We start from the raw sequence: 19,202 nt of genomic DNA on the forward strand, positions 1-19,202 counted from the left end.
AACAATTTCAGCAAAAAAAGAAAGCCTTGCTTCGGGGTTGAAACATTTGATACTCTTGCAGATCTACATATAGTTACTATGGTTCGATCATAATTTCCTCTGGAAGAGCATACGCAGAATAGAGCAACCTAATACACAAACTTTCACAATTAACTATACATTTTGATACCATACCATACATAGTCTTGTAGAAAGTCCCGCCTTTTTTCATCCTCGATGAAAGGAAACAAACAGCTGATAGCTTTTCCATGACATCAATTTATTCATATCAAATGTGTGGCTGTTTCCGTTGCTTCTTTTCGTATGGTATTGGTTTCTTTCGTTTTCAGTTAATTTACATAAATTCATTTCTTACAATAGCGGGACTTCGTTTAGTTAGATTTCATAAATAATTCACAATATGTTTTTGTTTGGGAGGGTTTTCTATAAATAGTTGGTTTCGGAATAAATAAATCGCTTAAAAATAGGTAATTATGGGATACTGAATACTCGTCCCGCCCCTAGCCCTTAGCCCTCTGCGCACTTTGTTACTTAGAATTTGAGTACAAAAACGAGTATAAGTCAAGGTCATGGCCAATCTGTGTGCATTTGTGTGTGAGTTTCTCTCTCTGTGTGTGAGTGTGTGTGTAAGTGATCTTTTCTCACAGGCGTAATTAAGGGAAGGTTCTGACAAGTATTCAAATTTTTTTTAACATTTTCCGGAATGGTTTCCCATCTTTTTTGCTTAGTCTAGAATTACCAAAAAACGAATAGTTTTGCATGCAGAAAAAAAGTATTTTAAGAATAATATGACTAAGGGATGATAGGGTGCGATTGAATAATAAATAAACGTGTGTTCTCCGGGAGTCGATGACCGATCGCCGATCACCACTGGTTGGAGGGACGGCGCTCAGCGCCTGGGGCCGCACTGCCGGAGAACCGCGGCGATGTGGAGTTCTGTGAGGAGCTGCTGCTGGGCATGCTGCTGCAGGCCGCTTCGTTGGCCAGCAGCGTGTGTATGGCCGCCAGCAGCTTCTTTCGGGCTCCAAATGCCGTGATACCCAACTCCATTAGATTCTCCTCGGTCAGCGTGGTGAACATTTCCAGATCGATTTCGTTGAGCACAAAGATCTCTGCAGGTAAAAATGGGGATTGTATTATAGAAACACATTGATTCCATATTTCATTCCAATGTAACTCGAAACTGAATTATCTTACCGAGGGATGAATAATAGATCTTAACTAATATAGATAAATATTATCAAGGGAGTATTTCTATTGTTTCTAAACCCATCTTGAAAAAAGTTTATCTGATTTGAGAGAATGGAGTTGTAAATTCATCTGAGGATAATTCTGCACTTCTTGACTCTTAGTGACTGACATGGGGATCCGATCATACGAATCCAGTACACATCGCATTTGCGACACCTGTTTGTCAAGCTTTAACTTAAATATCTCTCCTGAAAACTGAGTTTAATTTTCCCAACCAGTGCCTAGTGTGTATCAAAACGGTACTTTACTAATCGTACTTCTCCAATATCCCATGTATTTCCTATTTACTCACTGATGTAATGCTCCAGGCCGAGACTTGTGAGCAGTGTCTGAATGTCCTTGTGCTGCGACAACTGCATCCGGCGGTTCACGGGTGTGGCATCCAGCAGTCCTGTGGTGGCACTCAGTCCGTACGGAGAGCTGAGTCCTGGCGGCGGTGGGGGCATACGCCAACCCTGACCGCCGCCAGCAGCCCCGTTGTCGTCCACCGTCTCGATCGGAGCCGGAGAGGTGCAGCTCAACCCCATGCCCATCCAGGCCGGGGTGGGGGTGCGAAGCTCTCCCGCCACCGGAGTCCGCTCCATGGCTTTGAAGCCCAGGGCGCGCTTCATGTCAAAGTCGAAAGCGCGATGCGTGGCATGCTGGTGGTGGTGCTTAGCACCTCCGCCGCCTCCTGCCAGGTCGTAGTGCAGGCTGCGATAGCTCTCTGCACTACCGGGCAGCAGGTGGGCTCCGCCGCCTCCGGAGTTGCCCAGGCCCAGAAGAACTCCGTCGCTGAGGCGCCGTCCGAGACGAGCGGCCCCGCCAATGCTGCCCGCCTCGCTGCTGTAGGTGGAGTCCGGCGAGTAGTGGGCCCGGCTGCCGCAGCCCGTCGACGAGGTGGACGACACCGCTCCCTGGAGCTGGGCGTACGGTGGATACGACTGTTCCAAGGAGGTCGTGCTGCTGCTGAAGCTCTGGTAGCCGCTCGTATTCTGGCTGCAGCTGTTCCTCGGCGAGACATTCATTCCGCCGCCGACGCCCGACGAGGGCGGAGGAGGTGGCTTAAGCATGCCCGCTCCAGCCCCAACCCCCGCACCCGCATTAGCCGTGCCAGGAACCTGCAGATAGTTGTTGTTGTGGTTGGGCACAGGACCAGGACGTCCTTGGCCCGGTCCCTGCACCTGCCCCTGTCCCTGAAGCTGCTGGTGCTGAAAAGCGCTGTTATGCAGCTGCATGTACTTCTGGGTGGGCGCACAGATGCCGGTGGGCGTGGCCAGGCCACCCACCGCCGCATTCGCGTTGAGCAGCAGATGGTTGTTGTTGGCGTACGGCGTCAGTTGTCCCGCGAGTGCTGGCGGCAGCAGCGACGGAGTCTTGGGACTATCCACGTAGCCGGCGAGAAGAGCCGTCAGCTGTGTGCGATAGGCCAGATTTAGGTCCTTGTCCTTGGGCATGAAGTAGTGATCGGGGACTTCTGGCTTGATAGCGGGCGTGGCCAGGCGAAGGATCTCTTGGCGAGCCTCATATATCTTGTCTGCGAAGAGCAACAAAAGGGAATTATAAGGATCTGATGTTGATAACAAACGATGATCAAAGATTACAATGTTAGTAATGGAACTATAATACATATGATAGCCAGATGGATCTACCCACGACTTTTCGATACTAAAATGTAGTGGATCACACTTAAATTAATCCATTTTAATGGATGCAGTATTTGATACGTATTCTGGATAAATAGGTAATTAAAAGACCACAGAATCATAATTGGGTCATAAATGGGAAATCAAATAAAGAAGTTTTCCTGTCAAAGATTTTTAGGATCTCATCAGATAGAAGTCAATAAAGTAACGATAACAGATCTGAAAGAAGTAAGTAAGACAAACTGCTACTCGTTCGTATTACATTTCCTTCGTTCGTAGTATTTCACACAATAATTCAATATTTCAAGTATCTTAATATATTTATATAACGGTCTAAGAAATTTAGACAGATATTATTTCACGTAAATTTGCTGATCGAAGTGGAAATTCAAACATTCTTGTCATTTGTGCTCTATGATTGGTTAGTGAATATAAACTGCTGCCTAATCTTATAAATGAATATGAATGCTGTCGTCAGTCCTAAGGTGAGAAATCATAGCTCATAAAATCAGCTTAAAAACGGACAGGAAAGGACGGGAAAAATGTGATGTAGTAGCAGTAGAAACATTTAAGCAAGATCGAGAGTGTGAACAATGTGTGAACAAGGAGGTATCTCCCTCCTTATCGATGTTATTCATGACAGATATCAATAGCACATATCGAGTAAGAAACTATCGTTATGAAAATGGCGGAGAATGTGATTGAAGCCAACACGGCGATGGTAATAAGACATAAACGGAGGTCTAATTTATAACAAAATACAATTATCAAGCAATATACTTGAAACCCTTTAAAAAAAATATTCTTCTAGAAACCCCATACATGCACGTAAGTTAGGAAGCAATAATTTAGTTACTACCCGTATTTCGAAGTCAATTGACATTCGTTTACCTATAAACTTCTCGACGCCCTTGACCACGATGGCCAGTGTGCTTTGGCGCTGCTTCTGTCGCAGCGTGATGTAGACACCGTACTTGGTATTGAGGCTCATTATTTCGGAGGCATCGTTCTGGTTGTCGGGAAAGTCAAATATCAATGCTACGGGCAAATTGCCAAGCAATTGTTGTCGCGCCTTGTAGACGTCGTCGATGCGTCCGCTGATCGTCACCTGCGACTTCTTCAGCGGCTTTACGTTCATGTCGCTAAGATCGGGAAATATGATCTTGGTCTGCGTGCGTTCCATGATGCTCAACAGATTCACGTTGTTCTTCCCCTTGACGATCTCATGATGTTGCGGAGAGATCTCCATCTGGACATTGACGAGGATTTGGCTCTGCAACAATCAAGAAGGAGAATCACTCACCACGCTCCACATTTTTCAAGATCAGTTGCAAAGTGGGTAAAACCTACCGCGATGCTCTCACAGGCAAAGTTGATCAGCAGCTGGGTGGCATCACGGACCTGGGCCGACTCTTTCTCGGAGCCCTTCACCAGGACCAGCGAGGTGTGCAACTTCGGACGTGTTGAGAATATGACCTAGAGGAGAGATCAGTGATCGGAGAATGAAGTGCACAATGAGAAGTATGTATGTATCTAGTGATGGACACACCTGCACATTGAACTTGCTCTCAATCATCTTGATGTAGGGCGTATCATGATCCGGCTGCTGCTTGCTAGGACCCATCACGGGCATCTCGAACGAGATGAGCAATGGGGTGGATAGACGGACCAAGGCACGGGCCCGCTCGACTCCTTCTAGACTGCCGCACAGCGACACCTGATTGGACTTCTCAGTGGGATTCGAACGGTTCGAGTCCGGAAAGTGGATATGGGTGTGAGTGTCGTCCATGATGCGCTTGATATTGTTTCCGCCGCGTCCAATTATGTAGGAGTGGTCCGTGTAGCTGACGTCCATCTTCATGATCACACGAGTGCCCTGCAAATACCCATCAAATACAACATTTAGATGGTTTACGTAGTGCCTCATCGTTTACGCTTTATCTTACCCTCGAGTCAAGGCTGCTCAGTATGCGCTCCTTGGCACGCTGCACTTGCTCCACTTTGCCCACAATCCGTACATGGGGATCTGCCCAAAAAAGAGAAGAGATATAATCATGTACATACGTAATGATGACATTCAATAGTTCTGTATAGTTATGTAATATTCTTACCCTTCTTGCTCTTGGCGCCGATCTTGAGCCTGCAAGGCCAGCTTACATACGTATCTGTCGTGTTCATGATCTAATAAAAATAATTACAATTTGAATCGTCCGTCAGTAATCAGTTTTCTCTCCCTTAATCATAAGGTACTAAAAATTTTGCGTTATTCACTGAAAATGTATGCTATAAACTGTCGATTTACCAAAAAAACAACCATTGATACTGAAAATTTTGTTCGCACGATAAAGGTTTTAGATTTAAGTGAAGCTAAAGTCATAATATGACATCTAAAGCAAATCCTTTTCAATGAACTCTATAATGTATTTTTTCTTCCAATAAATCCTAAATAATAATGCGAAAGCAATTAAATTAATGATGTAGGTAAAAATACTACAACTAATTTTGGAATCATTGCAATCTAAAATAAATCTAAAAGACTTTAAATATGAATGATGTACTACGAAATGCAATAAATACATGTTCAAATTGTATAATTAATCAAATCCAATAAACCTAAATGGGGGCACTACCACACAATATACTAACATAAGAGCTGGAGAATAGGGGTATTTTTATAAAGATTCTAGGAAAGCTAACAGAAATCAATAGAGAATGTGTGGAAGAGGATGAAAATGATGATTGAGTATTGATTGATTGAGTTGTACAGTTTACAAGGCTTATGGAAAAAGATTTCAGAAGCTAAACTACATTTTCCATTTAAAAAAGTACATTTGATAGCTTATATTAATTTTCTATTCTCAAAGATCTCTTTTCAGGATCTTATTGTATCTTTATAACATTACATCGTAATATAGAGTCTCCACTTACATCATGAAAGAAATACTCAGCCCCATTCATGCCCTCGATGGCGCTGTCCGCTGGAAAGAAATTATAATTACAATTAGCAGGAGTTGGGATTAGGCAGTTTTCGCAGCAGTCTTACCCTTTATCAACTGCTCCAGTTTCTGTCGATCAACCTTGAAACGTTCCGTGTGCAGATCGTCTGGATTTTGTACGCCCAGCTTCAGTGCAATGGCACGTATGTCACTCCAATCGCTGTCCACGGACGAGATCTCGCTCTGGGTCTCGCTGGGGGCCCCGCTTCCGGCCAAGGTACCCGATGGCAGGGCCTGGAGACTGGCCAGGGACCCGATGCCGACAGGATTGACCCCGCCGCCAGAGCCAGCACCTACACCGCCATCCACGGCCACGGTGGACGACTTGCCACTGGCCACGGCGGACACATCCGCGGCCGAGGGGTAGATCAGTTTGTTGAATGAGGCACAGGAGAGCATCGTGCTTGTCGGCGGTTGCTTGTCGGTGGTCGGGGCTCTACCAAAGATTCGAGGGTCAGAGGTCAATAGTTGAGGGTGTGCGTGTGGGTGTAGGTGTTTCGAAAAGTCGTTTAGTTTTTAAAACCAATCAAAATGTCCGTCTCAGGGGTGGTTCTAGTGGGCTTTCTCCAGTTGGTCGATGCGTTCCTGGTCAGCGATGTGCGATGCGTGCGAGGGGGTGCGTAATGTGTTAATATTGCTTACAGGTGTACTGATGAAGAGAGCTGCGAAGGAAATTTGAAAGGCAATGAAGACTATGGAGACCTATATCGATATTATCCAGTTTGATTGGTACACACAGATATGCAGATTTAAAGCTACTTAGAACGAGTTGAATAAATGTAAAGATTTTTAAAGGGTAGTGCAAATTAGACTAATTTTTTGAGTCATATAATATTTCTTAAAAAATTTAATTTTCATTTTGATTTTGATTGAAAAATTTTTATACAAAACTATATGTTTTTTTAATACCCTATCAAACAAAAAACTTCATTAACGCTCTAAATAAATGGTATTTTAAATCCAAATTATTTCTTTCGATTGCAGATTGAATGTAAAACTCAACTTTTCTTATATTCTGTTCCCTCCTCATTTACTTTTCATAAATATCTTATCTCCTAATTCTTTAGTAGTACACCTTTGTTTTAAATATTAAGAAAAACACACAGTATATTATTTCTATCATAATTTATAACCTTTGTTTCAATTTCGCTTTTTTCTGTTGCTCCTAATTTTGTAGAACCTAACCTCTCAAGACGATTGTGGCAGGCTTTAACCTGCCATGAGGTTTGCCTCGTTCGTCGCACCATTTCCTTCAGCGAGATCATATAAAACGAAAATGATGTAAAGTAGGCAGACGGACAGAGTCGTAGAAGAGGCAAAGAACGAACAGAAACAGTAATTTCACTGTCTTTGTCACTTCTTCCGTCACTTTCACTTTTTGCGGCGAGACTTACCGATGAGAGATCGCTCGGGGATCTCTACTTTAGGTTGAACAATCCCTGAAAGTCCAAGCAAATGGCATGCGTTAAGTCCTGGACGAATTGGATGGCCTCCACGAGACAGACGTTCATAACAAAATTTCGTATTTGTTGAAATCTCTCGACGAAAGGCATTTAAATTGTGATCTACACAGTGGATCGAAGGTGTATATATCAGTTTATATATCAGTATCAAATTGTTTCGTGTTTGCTTGTGTGTGTGCGTGTGTGTGTGTGTGGTAGTGGACGGGGTTGCGTCAGACTAGATCGTGCGAAACTTAAGCTTTCCTCGGGGCTACCACTTTTAAGTATGACTTCTCGAAGGCAACTGAACGCGGCTGTCGGGAGGGCAAAACGGACTGGTCCCCCATTAGGGACCTGGAATGACCACTGGAAATCCTAACTGTAGTCGCGATGAATGCGAGTGGGAGATTATCTCCCGAGCGTTGTTGTTGCTGGGTCAATGAACCGAGAGGAGAGACACAAAAACAAAACAAAACTTGGATCGCAAAAGAGTGAGAGCGTGAGAGAGCGACAGTGGCAGAGCCAGTGAGGCCGACAAATCGTACTTTTTCCGAACGTTGCTGGATTGTTGCCAGCATAGAATATGTAAACATATGTAAGTTCTCTTCTCTTCCTTCCGCATTCGAGCACACATCTGTTAACAGAGACGTTAACAGTAAAGTATGTTAGCTCTCTTCCCATTGAACAGGCGCAGCACAGGTTAACAGGCGCTACTAGCGCGGTCCCTTTACAGTCCGCCCGAAATGTTTCCCAACATTTTCATTCATTTTGGCGCCAAAAGAAGGAAAGAGAGAGAACGAAATTGGGAGTCTGCTTCCCGCCAAAAACACACGACTTACCGCAAATTGAATTTGGATCGAAGCACAAAAACATAAATAGCTCAATTAATTTACTTAAACACAATCAACTATAAAATCAGATGGACAAATAACACGCTCGTTTCACGTTAAAAAAATATGCATAGTTTTGTTAATTAATTTTAAGCGCAATTAATTTTCCGTCAATTGGTCAAATTAGAGGTCGGGTCGTAATGGGATTTTGTTGGCAGTCGAAGTACTTTTTTTCAATGTAACCCAAAAAAAAAGTCACTGCCGAAGTGATGTCTGTGTGTGTATGTGTGGGAAGGAACAGAAACACGTGTGCGAAAAACACAAAAGAAAAAGGGAATGCAAATTGAATGAAAAGCGAAAATGAATTTTTGTCCAGGTGGTGGTCGGTCCGAAGGTCAAGTCAGGGAATTGTGCAACGCGCTTTAGTAATTGGTAGTATATTCCATAGATTTTCAAGTATTATTCAGGCAATGCGACGGAGTCTCCTAGTAAGTGCGGGGCGTGCTGTGGTCGTCATTGAAGCGCGTTGACTGAAGCTCAGTCTTGGTCCACGTCCCAACTGACCTTCACGTGAAAGCTCACCTGCGCGGAGCAGAAGAGAGAGTTGGCGGCCAGAGCGGTTCTCGATCCATTAGCAGCGTGTGCTTTGTCGGATATCATAACGGCTCTGGCGAAAGCTTTTTCTTAAGTATGCATGTAAGTACTTCCTAAACGATCATTGCATATACCTACTATATAGTATGTACATATGGATATGCATGTATGGTGCTGCATTTCCTAGTCAGTATTCAGTTGCAAAACATGACCGAACAGATATACTTATAAGTTGTTTCAATAGACGCTGACCTATAAATTTAGCCATTCCAAAAATGGTTAAGTCTCGTTTGGGAAGTACTTAGATGAGTAAAAGCCCAACAGCTCTTATGCGCGCTTGAACGGTAATCAGATAGAAGAGAGATAAGCAGCTGCACTTCATCCATCAAAAACAACAGAGTTTTGGCTTTCTATGCTTTGCTGCTGATATTCTGCTGATTCTAGAGGGCAATAAAATATTGAAGTTTTCGCATTATTATGCTGTGTGTTCAATTAAGCGCAAATAAAAGTTATACATACGAAAAATAAATAATAATAATATATAAAATTTTAAGGGGGAAGGGGAATGGTCCAGTAAAATATTGCAAAAAGTATGCGTTTTATTTCTACTGGGGTCATCTAACTGAATGCGTCTGGGTATTGTTTGGTTGTCTGGTCAAAGGTCAGGGTCGCTCTTCCCAAAAACAATTCACTAGATAGCGTTGTTCTGTTGGCTCTTGTTTTATTGGACTCTCGTTTTCGGTATAAGTGAAGTTTAAGTTGATACAAGCTAAAAAAAAAAAACAATAGATTGAATCTTAACCAGTATTGAGAAATTAGACACCTGTCTTACTCCTGTATATTTTCACATTCATTCATATTCTCACTTTCCCTATTTATATGTCCATAATTGTACTTGAACGCTGAAGAATGCCCATAATTGTGTTGTTATTGCCTATGTAAAAAAATAACTCTAACGCTCTCACATGCATATATGTATATGTTAAACACCTTAAACAAATAATATAGATTTGACTATAATTCGGATAGCAACAAAAATATTTATAGGCAAGACAATAAATACATCGTAAGATAAGTAACGCCATAATTTCTGCTTAATTTAAGAGCTGGCTCCAGGCTGTTGGTTTTCACAACGCCTCTGTCGAAGTACATTGGTGTGTGCATTAGAGACTGTTCATTATAGACTACGACACTTGAAGACATTTCCTTATTCCATATCCTTTTTTTGCTAATTTTGTTTAATATAAAAAAAAAATATAAAAATAATTATGTATTTCATACATGACTTCAAGAAGGTAAGATTTTTGAAGTAAATATGCATGCATGTATTTGGAAATGTACGTGGGCACATTTATTTTATTATGACGATTTATTATGAAATTGTGATGGGGGATCGAAAACAATTTTGCGAATTCAAGCTGGTATTATATACATATTTAAATTAGTAAATGTTACTAAGAAACTAAACATGAATGCAGATAATATATTTACAATATTTTATTATCCGACCAATCAAACGAAATAGAATTTTCGAAGAAGAAAAGATTTCATACAAATGTTTTCGGCTTGAAAATCGGCTGCAATGCACAAGTACCCACCCCTCCGTACTTGCAGACCACATCCACAGTTTCGAAAATGCAAGAAAACTCAGAGTCATAGCTAAGGACCATATCTAGCAAATAACCAAATCTGGATCCGATCGGATCGTTATTATAGCCATAAAGAACAAACGTGAATTCAGTGGCTACAAAACGACTTCCACGCGCTTACTCACTCCTTCTCACACACTCTTCGTCGTGCAGTGTGCGTGATCCAATGGAGCAAAACGAGAGAGAAACGCACACTTACTAATTGCGTACCGTGTAGAAATGTAGATAAATATACATTTTATATTTATATAAACATACAAATAAAAAATAAAAAAAACGGAAATAATAATATAACGGAAAATATATAGAATATCTTTTAATATTACTACGACGAATAGAATCATCCAGGGTGTCACAAATGGATGGATCAAAGGAGTACCATTCGGATTAATATTTTTTGCACAAGCCCTTATCACCAACTTTTTTTCTTGCTCCGGGCAGATACTCCAGTGTGACGGGTTACAGATATCAGCAAACGTAACGCGCAGTTTATCCACTATTAAATATGCATAAATATATATTGAAGTACGTAATACGTAGACACATATAATTTATAAAATATTTTTAGATATTTAATTTTTAAGAAAAATATTTAAAGTCGGCATTTTTGAGGGATTTACGATCGATATAAATAAGTGTTGTACATTTGATGTGCAAAAAATATGTACTTTTTTATATGATAAATTAATACATTTTCTAAAAGATTTGTTCGTTTTTAAAAAAGAATTTTAATTATGTATTGATAAAAAAAAAATTGTTCACAATAAAGTTATACATGAAAAATTGCATTGTTTCATTGTGCTACATGGCACCTACACAGAGATGAAATGGTAACGGCGGCACCTGTCGTCAAAGAGAGCCGAGAGGAGCTTTCGGTAAGAATTTTCTCAAATTTCTCCATAGACCTTAGAGAATTAATAAATTTTAATTATCTTATGGCCACAAAATATATCGCTCTAATGCAGATTATGAATTGGTATTCGACAAGTCGTCGGAGACACCAGAAAATGGCATTCTATATGATTCTTACAGGAAAATGAGAGAAAGCTTTCTCATGAGAACTTGGTGGAGTAAAGCTTTTCAGCGGTAAGTACGCCGCTACTCCGCCTGATGGCGCTGCAACCTTTTGGAAGAACAGTGAAAATGTAAAGTAATCACACCCCACACCACTTTATTCAATATTTATTGTTGTTTATTTATATATATTTATATATAAATAATTCGCCTGCTTATTGTTCAAACAAATGCCATACATACATAAGTACTATTAGTATATTCCAATTCTGCGTTCAAATTACTTTTTACAATAATTCTTTTTTTTAAATTATTACATCATATGCCTGCTTTATTGATTAGGGTCTATTTTATTTCATTTCTGCGTTCCTGCATCACTGTTATTCGTATGATTACTTACGGCTCTAGGGCGTCTCTAGATCTATGTTGGCTTTACACGTGTTCGGTTATTGATTGGGATATGAATATTGTATATTCAATGGAAAACACATTTGCTTTACCATTTACTTACACTTGGTTACCATTACAAATCTAGAACTAGTTTTGCGGTCTTATCAGCTAACAACATTTATTTTTGGCTGCATTTTTCTTTCGCTTGAAAAACAATCGAAATGAAGATACATTTATTGCAGCAATAATCGTATTTCTATGTACACTAAATGAATTTTTTGTTACAATCTTTTATGTCTCCTCTTTTATGATTATGTACCATAACATAACCGAAACCATATGAGAACTTAGGGTAAAAATGGAATTTACCAACAATTTATTGAGCAGAGAATGTAAATTAGGGAAGACATTTTTCACAACACGTTTTGATTAGAAAAATCTGAGCGCATGCATTCCACATAAATATGTATATTTTATTTTTATTTTAACATTTACATATCCTGAAGTTCCTCTCAAGAGTACTCCATACTCTCGGTTACTATGTACAAATGTAGGCTTAGCTTTAATTAATTATTATTTTATTTGTTATACTTTAATTTATATTTGCTTCCCTTAGGGGTTTCCATTCAATTTACAACATTTTCGGTACTCTTTTTTTTTGTTTACCAATTACATTAACATTGATTTATTTTCAAGGCAAAGGAACTATTTACCGCTGGATTTTTGTTGGCCAAAAATTTTTAAATAATCTTCATATTTCTTTGATTTTATATATTGACAAATAATAAGTTGAAAATCAATTTTATTTTAGTATTCTTGTGTTCTATTTTCTGTCTTCTACAAATCAATGTCAATTGTTTTCATAATTAATTTCGCTTTTTTCCAAACCCGTAAAAAGTTCCTTTCTATACAGTGCTTCTATTATATCATATGTATCATATTTAGGTTAATAATTTCAATGTCTGGAGTTTCTAAAACTATATTTACATAATGAATAATCACGAATAAAAAAACAGTTTGGTTTGTTTTTCTAGGCCTGTGTGACACCTACTTTCGATTCTACTGAACGACGGGGAGATAATTAATTTTCTCTCTTGGAAAATGGTCTGTATCAGCAGTAATCCTTTCCTATTAAATTAATTTAATTCCATTCATTTAAAATTTAGCAATTTTGATGTATAAACCCATCTCACCAATAGTTTAATCTCCTTCTAAGTACGTCGCTTTCCCATTAGGTTTATGTAGCCAGTCAGTAGCTGGAGTCTGAAGTGTCACACAGTCTTCAACAGCATTGCCTAATTGGCCTAAGAAGCTTACGAAGTGCAGTCCAAAAATCAACTTGCTGTACATCGTATAGGTTTCGTTTTCACTCTTCTTCGTATTGCTATTCTTCTTTTTACAGTCAAACTTGGCTACGTGGAACCACCTTTCAGATGAATGTACAAGTGAAGAAATATTATTTTCTAGGTAATTCGTTTACAGGTCGATTAATGATAAACTGGTTTCTCATTCGACGAAATAATGTACTCTTACCAAATTGCATTAGCCAAGATCAAGTTAGCGAGATTCGACTGTAGCGTTGTTGTTCTTTGAATATGCAAGCTTAATATGTGACTGAAGATCGTCACACAAAACCATAAAGAACTGTAAATGTTGTTGATGTTGCTTCGATTAGCAAGGTTTGTTTGTTTTGGTTGTTGTTGTTGTTGGTTTGACTATTCTTGCTCTGTCTCCCTTCGGAACTCAAGCTTTAAAAGCTTTGTTGCAAGCTGTATTTGCTTATAAGAATGCAGCTGAATTCTGAATACACTGAATCTCAAACGGAGTAGAATATGTACATTTGAATCACTGCAATTTGCAGAATACAAATCCATGAAAGGGTGTCATCATTCGTAAGCAATCCCACATATTACTTCCAAACAAATCATATTAATGTTGCCTTTCACGAAGAGTAACATACCATCAATGATTGAAGGGACTGACTGTTACCATTGTGTATTTTTTCTGAATTGAATTTCAGCAACAACAAAATACTAATTCACACACGCATTTCTCTCAAACCGTAGGGTTGTGCCAGGGTCGATGTTTACACTATTTTACCGATTTTATCATCTAGTTATATGCATATTTCATATACCTTTTCATCATCTTACAATACAATACAATACATGCTCGTATAAGACTATATTTCCTGTTATTATTCAATGATTCCTCGAAGGTCTTCCCTTTCTGGCTATATTTAATTATTCTCGCTCCTTCTTCGGCCCTGACCTTATGCATAACACTTACGAACTACAGCGTCCCAGGCATCCAGCCATCCAGCTGGCGATTCCAATTAATATTCATATATATTAATTATTTCCTCCAACTTTTCACTTTGCCGGGCATGAAAATGATGGTAGGGTGGGGATAGGAAGACAGGGAGAAGAGGAGAGAGAGGCTTCACTGTAGCACAAGTGGGCAAACACCTTAAGCTACTTTTGGAAATGGATTTCATCATCAATTCGGCATCAGCACGAGAGGCAGTCGGAGTCCCCCAGAACAGGCTTCCACATCTTCCGTCGTCGAGTCATCAATAATCGTTGATCCAGCCAGGGCCGTGCCACGCCCACAAGTGTCGCTGACAGTCGCTTAACGGCAACTCCAGATGGCACTGTTGCAGCTCCCCTTTCTTTGCCCTTAGCCTTTGCCATTCCCGCTGCAGTTGCAGTTAAATCATCGCCGGCATTTGCCACACTTGCAACATTCGCATCATCATCGTCTCCCTCCACGGTCCCAGTCTCAGTCTCAGTCCCAGTTCCATTCACATCATCCTTCTCCTCCTGGATTTTCATGTGGGGATGGGGATTGTATGTTGCCATTGCCATTGCCATTTGACAATTATAAAAGCATTTGACGCTCGCTCTAGCTGCGGATTTGGCCGCCTTTGACATTGTCACAGCCTCCGCTTCGACTGGCAACGGTTGCTGCTGCTGCTGCTGCTGCCCCATCGATGTTCCTGTCGCTGTCGCTGTTGCTGTCGCTGTCGATTTCTTTGTGTATTGACAGTTGATAATTTGATGGGCCAGCAGCCCTAGCAGACACAAAAGAGCTGTAGCTGCTCCTGGATCCGCTGCTTGCGTAATCCAGGCACCGAGTGCGTCCCACGGCCACGCCCCCACCAGCTGCCTGTTGATGTGGAGTCTGATCCGAAGTGCTGCCCCGAGCTTCGATGGCCAGACGTGCCAAAAGATTTCATGTGCAGCTGTCGAAGCGCCTGATGCACTATTATCCGCTAAAAAGAGACAGACAGACAGCTATAAGAGGGATGGATAGACAGAATGAGAGAGAGACAGACATAGATGGTGATGGTTTAGAACGTTATTGGTTCGTTCTCTTTCGATTCCTTTGTGAAAAGTAAAGTAATAAGAGGGATTTACAGTTTTCCAGGGCTACAATTACTTGATAGAGGGCTACGGCTACCCTAATGAATGGACGTTTTTTAGTGACTGCTTTTTCTTACGGTCATATCGGTCCTGTATGTCCGATACAGATGAAATATAATTTTCAATTCTAGCTGGGATTGGTACTTCTTTGTATTAGGTTCTAAGTAAAATTAACATTGTTTGGGTAGCTTTACGGATTGTAACTCAAAATTCCTTAATCGTATTTATATGTATTTTCCTGAAAAATCGATTGATTAGATTTTAAAAATGGTTTTATTGGTGGCAGTCGGGCAGTCCCCTCTGGCTGCGATTCGCACGCAAATCCATGGGACGATCTCCAACTTGGTGGAGTGCCTGCATTTTGTCGTTGTAGGGCACACAATATAAATTATGTAAATAAAATTGTGCAGCATAAACATTTTGCGGGCTGCCACCGCACCGGAGGAAGCCACTGAGGCGGAGCAGGCTTATCGAATCAAATGGTGGGCAAATCAAATTGGTATAAACTAAGTTTAGACATGAAAGATTGTCGCGGAATTGTGGCAGACTGTGCGGGACGGAACTGATGATTGGGGCCCGCGGCACAGATGTGCGGATGTGCACCGAAGGATTTTTCCGCTCTTCCTGTTTTTCCGCATTTTTCCTTTGCGGTTTCCCTTGCAGAGGCTGGGAGAAGTGTTGCCACTTACTTGAGGCAACATTTACTTAACACCAAGCATCAACACCAAGAATAACATGAATGTAAACGCATTGAGCTGAAAATTGTATTTAAAATTGAGTTCAGTTTGCGACTGATGGCAGCGCCATGGACTCGGGGCGCAAGCGAGTGTGCAAAATTCTTTGAAACGCAGCGCCCGAACAGAACTCCAGAGCCAGAGCGGAGCACCGAAGCAGATGCAGTGGGGAGATTGGATGTCCCGGTTCCAGTTTGTACTCCGTTCCGAACTTTATGCAAATGCATTTTAAACACACAAATACACTCACACACACGAACCCACTCGAGCCACCGTCTGGGTGAATACTTGAGGCTGTCCTGCTTTTTTGTGGTGCAACTGAATTTGCGATGTATTCTCAATGTTTACTACTGAAATTTGGTGAAATTCAGCAGTGCAAAGACTCTCGTGTAATGGAAACGTTCGATGAAAGAGATTAAGGCGCACGGGGAAAAAATATATTCATCGGATATCTTCTGATTTTAAATCTTAAAACTCAAAATATTTAAAAAACTAGAGAAATCTCCATTTTCTGCTGCAAACAAAAAGGACAATTGGCCGATTTAGCATGCCTGTTGTGAGGATGAGACAGCATTGCACCTGTTATAATAATGATTTCGCAACTTCGTCTTAGAAGCTGGGGAATAAATAACACAAACTTTCAAAATGCTTACAAAGTATTTACATATGAATTGGTTTATGCCATCTATGATCTATTTAGATAAAAGATAGTCCCCAAGGTTTCACGAATCTGGCCGAAAGTTTGAACAACTTCTTCGTACTTCTTCTGAAGTTAAATCACTAGATCGTAAAATAAAATCATATTCAATTCCAGTCAAACGTAATAACTAAAAGATAGGCCACAAAGGAATCTCTTTCAAGCCAAATTGCATGGAAAATGAGTAAATTATTGATTTTAGTCAAAGGACATTTACTCGTATAGGTTATTATTTAGTTGGATCAATTATTGTTAATTATTCGACTACTTACCCGAATAGTATGTCAAATATGATTCATTGTGATCCTCGAAGCCTCTCTCGCCATTCGTATGCTCATCGAGCGGATAGTTGTTGATATCGTACGACCTGCCGGAGGCCATTATCCTGGGTCTGTCCTCCTCAATAACACTCTCCATTTCCTCCTTGAAGATGTCAAAGATATTGGCCGTGCACTTGAGCTAACAACCAGAGAGGAAGAAACTTTATTAGAGTCTGAACAGAACCAATTGGGGAATGTGTCTTGCGTGGGTCTCGCTCTTACCCTCATCTGGCCCTTGAGAAAATGCTGAGTGGTGACCATGAAATGTATGGCACTTGTAACCGATTCCAGTGTGGTATTCTCCTGTTTCTCAATCTGATACGTCTTGATGTGATGCGGTGGCACCTATGTGAAAGCACAAGCGCAAGGAGAAGAATGTCAAGTGCGATTCAAACGTGCAGATGCTCCAATTTCCAACAAAATCAATTTATAAATATTTATCAATGGGACAGCTGCAGCCGCCTCTTCGATAGTGCGACCGACCGCCAATGAAGTGTGCTGTACCCCACAATATGAAAGGAATAACTATCCCAAAAGCTGACACTTCTACTCATTCCTCCCGCCCAAAAAGGAAAGGGAACCATGCCACAGCACAGGCAAATTTATAACTTATGAATGATGAATAGATTTACGCTTGAGTGATTAACTAGAGCAGAGAGCCCAGAACTATGGCGATGGAAGGACGATGATGATGATGGCGTGATACACCATGATGGGAAGGCGCCAAAGGACATGGCAGAGCTGTGCTGAAGACGAGGCCACTTTGTTTGCGGTGAGTTTAGTTAGAAGTGCCTCTGCAGATACCGTTGCCTGACCCGACCAGCCACCTAGCCATCCATCCACCCATCTATCCACCCAACCATCCACCCACAACTGACAGCACACATGATGGCCTGTTGGTGACGAGGGAACGGAGAGTGGGTAGAGGGGAGAGTGGTGCTCCTGTTGAAATGCGCTCGTTAGCTAAAAGATCAAGTGGCCGCACCCACTGCATGGTGTAGGAAACACTTAAGTGTTGTTTGTGTTAGTTTTCTCTGCATTTTTATCATGTACATACATATGTTTGTATATCTATTTTTTAGCTGACTGCTTGTTTTGATAATGATTAAATCTTAAATTGAAGTTGAGACGTTTTTGACGTTTCTAACTAAAATATTTGCGAGTATTCGCTTCCATGGCTAACAAAAATAGTCTAAAATGTTTGGTAAACAGGGGTTTTGGCTCAAACAAAAAAAAATATATACATTATTTTTTTAATTTTGTGAAGAAACCATAATAAGCAGAGTATTCCATCTTGGTGGGCGCCTAGTTCTAGGAGACTGTCGTACACAGAAAATACTATGTTTTAGAAAATATGCCTATATGCTCTTCTGTCTGACACTTAAATTGATTCATACATAAATCAATAATTAAATAAAAATTATTCAATTAATTAATTAATTAATCAATTAAATTAATCAATTAAATTAATCAATTAAATTACTCAACTCAATCAAATGCAAATTTGTTCGACTAGAATACTTTGTTTACGGCCTCAGATCTTGAACTCAGATCGTCATTTTCTATCGAGTCGTTCGACCCAATGGGCAAGCCCAACCAACTTACAACACCAAAAACTCACCCAAACTCTCCAAAAACACACACAGAGAGAGGCCACAAATATGAGTTATGACTGAAGGTGGGGTCTTGACATTGACAACGCATTTACTATACTCCAGCTGCCAGCCAACCCTCGTCGTTCCTCTCCCTCTTCCACCCAGTAGGGGCAACAATAACACTTCCCGCAGCCGAAAGTCTGGGGAGCTCGTAATGCCCCCGGTGGAGGAACTTCACAGCTCTGTCCCATAAAAACGAAACGAAACGCAAAGGAAAAACTAGCTGACAACCTAAACGTTTCTTGAAAAACCAAACGCAAAATGCCGGGACATGTCAGCCTTTTCTGCCCCAGGCTCCCCGAGCCCCAGCCCCAGCCCCAGCAACAGCCACTCCATGGACACTCCTCTCCTCTGCGGACACCTGTGCGCAATCATGCGAAGCGGCCTGACAGCAGCTGGGCGAGGACTGGCAGGAGGCAGTGTGACCTCCGTTTGGAGTCGACGGCTGTGGTTGCGGCCATAAAACATCCAGCGCACCAAAGGCGAAAGGCATAAAAACTGACGGCCTATCAAAAAATATATATATCTGAGTGTGGAGAGACAGCTAGAGGGCGGCAGAGAGAGGGGCTTGAGTCTAGGC

General features: G+C 41.0%; 3 protein-coding genes across 10 annotated transcripts in view; all 3 read right to left on the minus strand.

Annotated features, from left to right (window-relative positions):
• Window positions 1–241: 241 nt before the first annotated feature.
• Window positions 242–6,307, minus strand: BicC (protein bicaudal C). 2 transcript variants are annotated; one of them, XM_001356152.4, is made up of 9 exons: window positions 5,920–6,307; window positions 5,805–5,854; window positions 4,988–5,057; window positions 4,823–4,902; window positions 4,426–4,752; window positions 4,227–4,352; window positions 3,768–4,149; window positions 1,544–2,767; window positions 242–1,112 (listed from the first exon to the last, which is right to left on the minus strand). In XM_001356152.4, the coding sequence occupies exons 1-9, from the start codon at window positions 6,269–6,271 to the stop codon at window positions 865–867; spliced, it is 2,859 nt and encodes a 952-aa protein (XP_001356188.2). In that variant the 5' UTR covers window positions 6,272–6,307; the 3' UTR covers window positions 242–864. The 2 variants fall into 2 exon arrangements, with proteins under 2 accessions (XP_001356188.2, XP_033235899.1); XM_033380008.1 differs by lacking the exon at window positions 242–1,112 and adding an exon at window positions 1,266–1,472.
• Window positions 6,308–6,409: 102 nt separating this feature from the next.
• Window positions 6,410–8,703, minus strand: LOC26532508 (uncharacterized). The gene is made up of 3 exons (XM_015181291.2): window positions 8,154–8,703; window positions 7,267–7,437; window positions 6,410–6,534 (listed from the first exon to the last, which is right to left on the minus strand). The coding sequence occupies exon 2, from the start codon at window positions 7,423–7,425 to the stop codon at window positions 7,291–7,293; it is 135 nt and encodes a 44-aa protein (XP_015036777.2). The 5' UTR covers window positions 7,426–7,437; window positions 8,154–8,703; the 3' UTR covers window positions 6,410–6,534; window positions 7,267–7,290.
• Window positions 8,704–11,643: 2,940 nt separating this feature from the next.
• The window catches only part of beat-Ic (beaten path Ic), a 52,609-nt gene continuing 45,050 nt past the window's right edge, over window positions 11,644–19,202 (minus strand). For 5 of the 7 annotated variants that reach the window (XM_033379762.1, XM_002133158.3, XM_015181287.2 and 2 more), the window contains 3 exons: window positions 17,190–17,312; window positions 16,920–17,106; window positions 11,644–15,065 (listed from right to left, as the gene is read on the minus strand). In XM_033379762.1, the coding sequence (XP_033235653.1) occupies window positions 14,302–15,065; window positions 16,920–17,106; window positions 17,190–17,312 (1,074 nt within the window). In that variant the 3' untranslated portion in view covers window positions 11,644–14,301. The remainder of the gene's footprint in view (window positions 15,066–16,919; window positions 17,107–17,189; window positions 17,313–19,202) is intronic. The other 2 variants (XR_001451425.2, XR_004469116.1) reach the window with 2 other exon arrangements.

This window comes from Drosophila pseudoobscura, chromosome 4, assembly GCF_009870125.1.
Source record: "Drosophila pseudoobscura strain MV-25-SWS-2005 chromosome 4, UCI_Dpse_MV25, whole genome shotgun sequence".
Lineage (NCBI taxonomy): Eukaryota > Metazoa > Arthropoda > Insecta > Diptera > Drosophilidae > Drosophila > Drosophila pseudoobscura.

What these genes read in the sequence shown, in the direction of transcription:
- BicC (XM_001356152.4), bottom strand. Translation starts at nt 6,271, where the DNA reads ATGCTCTCCTGTGCCTCATTCAACAAACTGATCTACCCCTCGGCCGCG. An exon ending in CGGCGCCAAGAGCAAGAAGG is followed by an intron (nt 4,903 to 4,987) that starts GTAAGAATATTA and finishes TTTTTTGGGCAG; the next exon opens with ATCCCCATGTACGGATTGTG. An exon ending in TTGCCTGTGAGAGCATCGCG is followed by an intron (nt 4,150 to 4,226) that starts GTAGGTTTTACC and finishes TGATTGTTGCAG; the next exon opens with AGCCAAATCCTCGTCAATGT.
- LOC26532508 (XM_015181291.2), bottom strand. Translation starts at nt 7,425, where the DNA reads ATGCCTTTCGTCGAGAGATTTCAACAAATACGAAATTTTGTTATGAAC.